General features: G+C 37.3%; 1 protein-coding gene across 1 annotated transcript; it reads left to right on the top strand.

Annotated features, from left to right (window-relative positions):
• Positions 1–6,861: 6,861 nt before the first annotated feature.
• On the top strand, positions 6,862–8,449 carry LOC107046586 (the record flags this gene model as incomplete). The annotated part of the gene is made up of 3 exons (XM_015269241.1): positions 6,862–7,001; positions 7,228–7,396; positions 7,889–8,449. Coding segments are annotated over exons 1-3 (801 nt in total), but the record flags the coding sequence as incomplete, so codon positions are not given.
• Between the last annotated feature and the right edge of the window lie 34 nt (positions 8,450–8,483).

The raw sequence follows: 8,483 nt of genomic DNA on the forward strand, positions 1-8,483 counted from the left end.
GGCCTACAAAAAATATTTCTATTTTGAAATCTCTTCAAGATTCGAATTCATTGGGAGTTTAGAAGGTTTTCTAAAACTCCTAAACCCCTCGGCCTCTAAGCCTCTTCTCTTCTTGCGTTCCGGACGTTTGTTTAACGCGAATATCTTGGAAACTATTCATTGTAGCGTGATAAAGTCAAGTTCAAATTGCAGCTGGACTCATTTCCCAGCGATTTTCTCCTCCGTGGATAAATTTGGAATAAAATTCAGGCACATCATTGATAATTCCAGAGGTCACTCAGTTTTCATCAAAAATAAATTCGTGATAAGTGAAGTCGATAGGAAATCGTGTACTTTTTATTTAACACTAATTTTATGTTGCTATAAGGCATAGTTGCGGAAATATTTTCTGACTTGGTGCTTAATTTATAATGGAATCTCACGGACACTCCAATGGGAAAACTTCGCTTTAAATCAAGATATTTTCTCCATTCAAGCTCTGCTAAATTCGTTATCGAATGGGGAATATCGATTTTTGATTTGTAAATTAATATCACGTAAAAATTCAGAATTTCTATATGAAAAATAAAAGGTCATTTTACGATTTATTGAGGATCACAAAAGGTCCAGTTCCATCTGAGGAAAAGCGGGCCGGCTGACTGACCCTTCTTCATTTCAGGTATATGGCCTTCATAACGACACTAGTTAAGCGGAGCACCTGTCACCGTATGAAAATTGGATAATTTTCTTTTGCATTTTTCATCGACTCAGAATTATCCAAAATGTTTCTATTTTCTGGAAACGATGATCAGATAGTTGAATAATTGTATAACGGAATTTGAAAGAAATTAGACAATGATAAATAGTATTCAGAGGCTCTTGAATACCTCTATTTTACGTAAGAATCAGGGTTGCTAGTTGAAAAACAAATGGACTGAAAACAGCGAATCAAGGGTTATTCCATTGTTTTACTCCTTGGGAACAGGTCTTGCGCAACTATTGACAACAATATGAATAATTTGCTAATTAAATTGTGGATATCATCTTCAGCCACTTTTTCATAGGCTTCACCCCATAAGAATTTTCAAAATTCATTGCTGCCTATAGAAATTGTTCTAAAAATCTGAAAAANATAGTATTCAGAGGCTCTTGAATACCTCTATTTTACGTAAGAATCAGGGTTGCTAGTTGAAAAACAAATGGACTGAAAACAGCGAATCAAGGGTTATTCCATTGTTTTACTCCTTGGGAACAGGTCTTGCGCAACTATTGACAACAATATGAATAATTTTCTAATTAAATTGTGGATATCATCTTCAGCCACTTTTTCATAGGCTTCACCCCATAAGAATTTTCAAAATTCATTGGTGACTATAGAAATTGTTCTAAAAATCTGAAAAAATTATCACTGTCTATCTATATGATCCACGATCACTTTTGACTATAGGCAACGCAAAATTCGGAATAAAATGGTTTTAGGGCAGGCTAATGCTCATTGACGCACATCTACCAGACACGTATTGGGGTGAAGCGGTACTAACCAGTGCCATTCGAATGTCAGTGAGCATTATAGAAAAGATATGGGTTGGACCATAGTACTGAGAGAGAGAAAACACTCGACAGGTTTACCAACTCATTTTAATACTATTTCAAGAGACGCATTTTAATATTATTTCAATAATTAGAAAAACATCCAATAAAAATTATTTGAAACCCGTAGGTGATGAGAAAAAAAACAATCAATCTGATGAATAAAATCAATATTCAAGAAATGTTCAAGTACACAGTTAAATAGTGACTTGAAAATTGGGAAATTTCGTGCGCAGCGATTGAATCAGGGTTCGAAAACAATAAGACTCCCCTTCCGTTTCACCCCCCTGTGAAACGGGGGTTTTTCAAGGGTTCATTTTGAAATTTGAAATTTGATATTTGCAATCTGAAATTCGAAATTCGAAATTTGAAATTCGGGAAGTTGAAATTTTGTACGAAACATTTTAGTTCTTTCAAATTCCAATTTTCCGAATTTCAAATTTCCAATTTCAAATTTGAAATTTGAAATTCAGAATTCAAATTTCAAATTGCAAATATCAAATTTCAAAATGAACCCTTGAAAAACCCCCGTTTCACAGGGGGGTGAAACGGAAGGGGAGTCCTATTGTTTTGAGTACTGAGCACGAATTTTCCCAATTTTCAAGTCACTGTTTAAGTGTGCATTTGAACATTTCTTGAATATTGATTTTATTTATCAGATTGATTTTTTTTTCTCATCACCTACGGGTTTCAAATAATTTTTAGTGGATGTTTTTCTAATTATTGAAATAATATCAAAATGCGTCTCTTGAAATAATATTAAAATGAGTTGGTAAACCTGTCGAGTGTTTTCTCTCTCTGTTCCATGGTCCAACCCATATCTTTTCCATGATGCTCACTGACATTCGAATCAGGCGCCTGTGCGTGAGAGCGTAATTGTCCCGAAACTCATAATTTTCCGAATCATTTGTTCAAATAACTTTCTTATGAAATCTGAAAAAAATCTGAAACTTATACCTGTTTTCAAGAAAGATTTAATTTATCACCCACTAGTTTTTCTTCAACAGTTAATAATTGTTTTGGGTGCCATGGGAATTTTCCTAATTAAGAGTAGGGTAACCTCATAGGTATAGTGGGAGAGGTTACAAAAACATCCAAATTTCATAATTTTTTTCTTGAGACTGAAATCTGAAAAAAATATGCACGAATTCTCAATGATGCAGCATACTCAGAATTTTCTCTCCTGAATTTTCTAATTTTTTTCTTTGCCTTTTGAGGAGAATGTTTGACTTTTCATTTCATTTTCTTTGACTTTTCACACATGTATAGGGACGGTGCGTTCGGTAAAACAGGTTTCTAACCCGGTGTATTCAGTCGTTCACGGAACACGGGTCCAGTTTTCCCCGCGGTCCATTTCACCCCCTGGTCCATGTTGCCCTATTCTGCCCAACGTGGGGTTTCATAGAGGTCATTGTGGTGGTCACTTATAGAATCAGAGCTATGATACTGAAAAAAAAATCAGAATTCCAGAAGTTTTATTTTTAGAAAAACTGGAAAACGCCTGAGTCGATTTTGCTCAAAATCTACTCTGGTATACGGCATACTAATATTTATCGATTGAATGCAAAACAATTCAAATCGCATCATTTCTACTGGAAAAATAATCGAATTATTCAAAAAACGTAATTTTTTGCGTTTTTTCAGAAGTTTTTTGCGAATTACTAGAGAACCGCTAAGACGATCGTTTTTACAAACTAATCAGTTCTAAGTTTGTGACGAGGGGCAATTATTTATTTTTATTTTTATTTCATATTTTTTCCCCAACACGCTCAGCCCCCTAATAAATGATTGCCGCCACCGTTGGCCACCTTATCTCCCCAATATTTCCCTTCGCCCCCCCCCCCGCCCTTACCATTCCCCCTGGAAGCAGAGATGAGACCACCCGAAGGAAGTCAACATCACCGGCCCATGAACTCGACTGACCAAAACCTGTGCCCCCTGGAAGAATACCCACAAACGCCCCTCAAAAACACGCATCATCAGCAGCCCAGGTGACTAAGCTCCTGTGTGATATCCCCTGGCCCCCTCCAGAGATCTAAGTCAGGTGACGATCAAGTACGAAATCTGACGAATGAAGGAAACGAAGGAAGAAATGCGAAGAAATCGCGACGAAAAAGAAGAGAAGAAAGGAGTCACTCGTAACACAGCCGCCTCGAGTGTTTCCACGTGCCCCGAAAAGTATTCCCCGAGAAGCCCCGTAATTTTGGGTTTGGAGAAGTATTGATAAAAGAGGAAAATTGCATGCATCCTAGTACACCTCTCAGCCATTGGAATTGGAATCCAGTAGTCGTCCAGTTGGAACGGAGGCTCAAACCCTGGAGAAAAACCCCCCCGAATTATTGAAGATTTTGTTGTGCCGCCCGGAAGTCCCCGAGTTGCACCCACGTGGTCGTGAGTACGAGTTACCTTCCCCATTTTCCCATTATTCCCTTGTTCCCCAAGTATTTACCTCCAACGGTGAGCCTACACTGTATTTTGAATATTCCCCTTAGTGTTCAATCGGATCAATTATTACTTCATTGATATCATTTACAATTCCCTAGACACGTCTAGCTTCTTCCCTTTTGTTTTGCTTAGAATCATCCCTCTTTACGTGTACAAAAGTTGCTTGGCCTCCCCAGTAGTGTAGTAATGCGGGTTCTGGCGCAACGTTTTTGGCGTCGACCTGGCTAAAGGGCCCCCGCGAGGGGGCTGGGTGGGTGAAAGGGTTAATTAATTCGCGCTAATTAATTAATTATTGATTGATTTAATTATTGATTAATTAATCAATTAATTAATTTTCAATTCATTAGTATGTTCTGGGGCAACGTTTTTAGCGTCGACCTGGTCGTTGGGGCCCAGTAGGGGGGTCAGATGAAAGTAGGTGGGTGGGTGGTTGATTAATTCACGGGGTCGCTGTTTGATTCGCGGTTTGATTAATTAATTCGCGATTTTTTCCCTCGAAGTGATGAAAGGGTTATTTAATTCGCTGGTTAATCAATTTAATTCGCGGTTTTGCGTTACAAAGGACCTTCTCGGTGACCTAGTCAATCCACCCCGCGAGGGGGTGAGTGAAGGGGTTAATTAATTCGCAGGTCGCGGTTTGATTCGTAGATTAATTCCGCAAATCACGGCTAAATTCGAGGATCGATTAATTAATTAATCAATTAGTACATCCGAACTTCTCAGTACACTGCCGCGAGGGGTGATAGGGTTAACTAATTCGCTGCTTTAGTTTGCTGTAGAAATCATAGAAAGGGCTCCTCTTCTTCTTCAAACGCTGACACCTGGCTCCACTTGACATTTTCCAGACATGTCTGAACTTGAGTTTTCCGGTAATTTCTCGTTTTCCGCCCCCTTCGTGTGAAATTGTTGTTGATAACGATATCAATATATAAATATTTATTTTAAAAAACATTTTCCTGACATGTCTGAACTTGAGTTTTCCCGTACTTTCCTGTTTGCCGCTCCCATTCGTGGGAAATCATTGTTAATAATGATATCAATATATAAATATTTATTAAAAAAAACATTTTCCTGGCATGTCTGAACTTGAGATTTCCCGTACTTTCCTGTTTGCCGCTTCCATTCGTGTGAAATTTTTGTTGATAACGATATCAATATGTAAATATTCATTTTAAAAAGAAGAGTTCAGAAAGGGAGGGAGTATGTATATCTGCAAAGGCAGAGGATCAGTCATTCAAAAACTTAGGTACCTCCACCAATTTGACATAGTCCTCGACAAATTTTACACGTTGTAGTAGGAGGAGTTTCCGAAAAATCTCCATCTGCTGCAAACTGATAAGAATGGAAATGCATTGGAAGATGTCCGAACGCAATCTTTTGTTTACATAGACTTTTTCGGGTTACCTGGGAACGCACGTTGTACTCACAACCCTAAGAACATGATGTTTGACAAACTGGAGCAGAGTTTTCGGAGTTTGATGTCCTATCGCACCGCAAAGATTAAATGTTTTCCTGGACATTTTTCAGCTATTTTTTTTTCCCACGAACAAAAAATGTTGCTATTTTGTTAATACTTTTCCATGAGTCACATGATTCTTTTTCAACCAATCACGTAAGATTTTACAGAGTGTACAAGCGTAGGCACACTCACATATGTATCTATATAAACAAATTTCACCTTGATTTTCCGCTAGTTCTTTAGTGTCTTTATCATGAACACGGATCCTAACGCGTGTAAAAGATTATTGAGGTCATTGGAAGATGCGTATGAAATAGTGAAAACTAATAAGAGACCCAGGGAAATTCAACAATGGCTTAATCACATCAGAGGACATTCGAAAGAAATTAATGCATTATTGAAGAGGAGTGCGAGTCATAGTGAGAGAAGACGTTTAACTCACATGTTAGGACGACTGAAGGCGTTCTACGCAAGATTCAGAAACTTGGAAGTGATAGGAGGAGATTTAAGTGGCAATTTAACCGATAGAGTCCGATGGGAGGACTTACAAAGTGTTTTTGAGAACCGGTGTAATTATTAACGTGAAAAATCCAGATATACCCAAATTTTTAGATGATGCTAGACGAATGCTCTGTGTACGTTTGAAAAATGCATTGAAACAAGAAGGAAGTTTGAAAGTGAATGTAGTGTTAACGTGTTAAGAGGAAATTAATAGAGATGAACATCTGATTGAAGAAGAAAAATATTTCAGTACCAAAAATGAAATAATTCTTGATTCAACTAATATTAAATAGTAGTTCGAGGAGCATATTAGAGAAAAACTTCTTGTGAAAGCGGATGAGTTCCAGGAAAAAGACTTAAGCTGGAGATTAGTGGACGTCATCAATTTAGAAGTGAACATAAATAAATATAATCCATTGTGCGGAGGATCCAGCTTCGTTGAACTACCTAAATGGATTAAAAAGAAACATGTTGTCGTGAACGTTCAAAATAAAGACGATGCCTACTGCTTCTTATGGTCCATTATGGCCCCTCGCTGTAACGTTCGAGATAAGCAACGACCTAACTCATACCCAGCTTTCAGCACTTATGAAAAGATTTGGTAATTTCAAATACCCTATGGCATTAAAAGACATTCCCAAGTTTGAGAAAATGAATGAATTGTCGATTAATGTATATGGAATCGACAGTGACGAAGAATCAGAGAAAAAATGGATTGTGCGCCTTTATCCTAATATAAAAAGGAGAAACGAAACGATATATCGAAGTATCTCTCCATCTCGAAATTATCGAAACGCGTAAGACTGAATCCGACGCGCCATCAGACGTCGTGGCCGTGAATAGAATTACGTTCATTTTCTCTGGCGCTTCGCTCGGGTGAGGTTCCGGTTACGCACGAGGTGATATTTTTGCATTTTTCGACGTTGAAATTTAGTGAAGTGAATCCAAAGCAAACAATGGCATCCACCAAGATCAAATACACATCGAGTAAGGCAATTGATCATTTCAATGCGGGAGCGACTCTTATGTAAGTATTTTTGGTTAATATTTCGTTTTATCATGCATTGAGGTATCCTAACCTCCCACTACCACGTGTTATTTTTGGTTAATATTTCGTTTTATCATGCATTAAGGTATCCTAACCTCCCACTACCACGTGTTTAATATTTCGTTTTATCATGCATTAAGGTATCCTAACCTCCCACTACCACGTGTTATTCATAAAATGCTAAAATTGAATTCTTTCCTTTCAGGAGAATCGTTGGCTACGTGGATTCCATCGAGGGATTGAGAGAATTGCCTAAATCTGCATCCAAATGGATTTACAAATGCGTTTTGAATAACAATGACGACAAGAGGGTTCGCATCATCTTCTGGGGGGATGATGCTTTGAAGTACAACTCAGAAATCGTCATGTACCAAGTAAGAAATAAAAAAAAATGCTTCACGTATTTTTTTTATGCTAAAAAATGTAAATTTTGAGGGGATCAACTTTATGGAAAATAGTGATCATCCCTCAACGGAAGTTCCTATTTTTACAAACTGAAAAAAAATGACAAAAATCTATTATATGCACAAAAAAAGCAGTTTGAATAATATTAAATTAAAAACATTAATTAATTTTTTCAACCATTCTAATTGGATTCCAAAAAAATTTTAAATTACGTTTTTTACATTTTTCTGAATGATAAGCTAAAAAAAAAGTTGACAAAAATTTTTTATATCCAAGAAAAAACCAGTTCAAATAAGATTGAATTGATGAAATTTTATTTCTCAACCCATTCTTATTTCACTTAAGAGAAACTTTTAAATTATATTTTTCTGAATTATTTTTTGTAACGAAAGATTCTCAAGAGAAAAATTAATTCTCAAGAGAAAAATTAATTATAAAAATAATCAATTTGTTCGCTATAGATCATAAAAATTACTGGTGGTGTGATCAAAGAGGCCAATCTCCAGTATCGCCGATCTGGCGATACTGTCAGTGACAAAGAGTTCCAGTTTGGTCGCGGAAGCACTCTCGAGGTCCTTGGAACCTTCGACATTGCAAATGGCGCTGATGAGGCATTGAACAAGGTGGTGAAGTACCAATCCATGGAGATAAAAGACGTTTGTTCTGCACGTGGCCCAGTTGAAATCTCAGGATGGCTCAAGGAGCCTTTTAGGAGTATTTCAACCGCCAGTGGTGCAAGTTACGGCAGTGCAATGATTTGTTCCGAGGTTCATCGAATGACTGTTCATGTGACCACCTTCGTCCCTAACGAAAACCTCCTGGAAGGGATGAAAATTAAGATTCGAGGGACAATTGATCGTCGCTCAAATGCATTCGTTCTCAACACTGCCACTATGGATCAAGTTTCTATTATTCCTGGAGCGCCCACGATGACTGAAGACGAAATGGATGAGGCTGTAGAATCACCTCCCTTGGTTCTCAAAAGAGAATCAGAGGATATCATGGAGATAACAATTGAAAAGGTATCAAATATTATTATTTATAGCAATATATGAA

The sequence above is a fragment of the Diachasma alloeum genome, unplaced genomic scaffold (genome assembly GCF_001412515.2).
Source record: "Diachasma alloeum isolate Michigan unplaced genomic scaffold, Dall2.0 Dall_scaffold_01523, whole genome shotgun sequence".
Lineage (NCBI taxonomy): Eukaryota > Metazoa > Arthropoda > Insecta > Hymenoptera > Braconidae > Diachasma > Diachasma alloeum.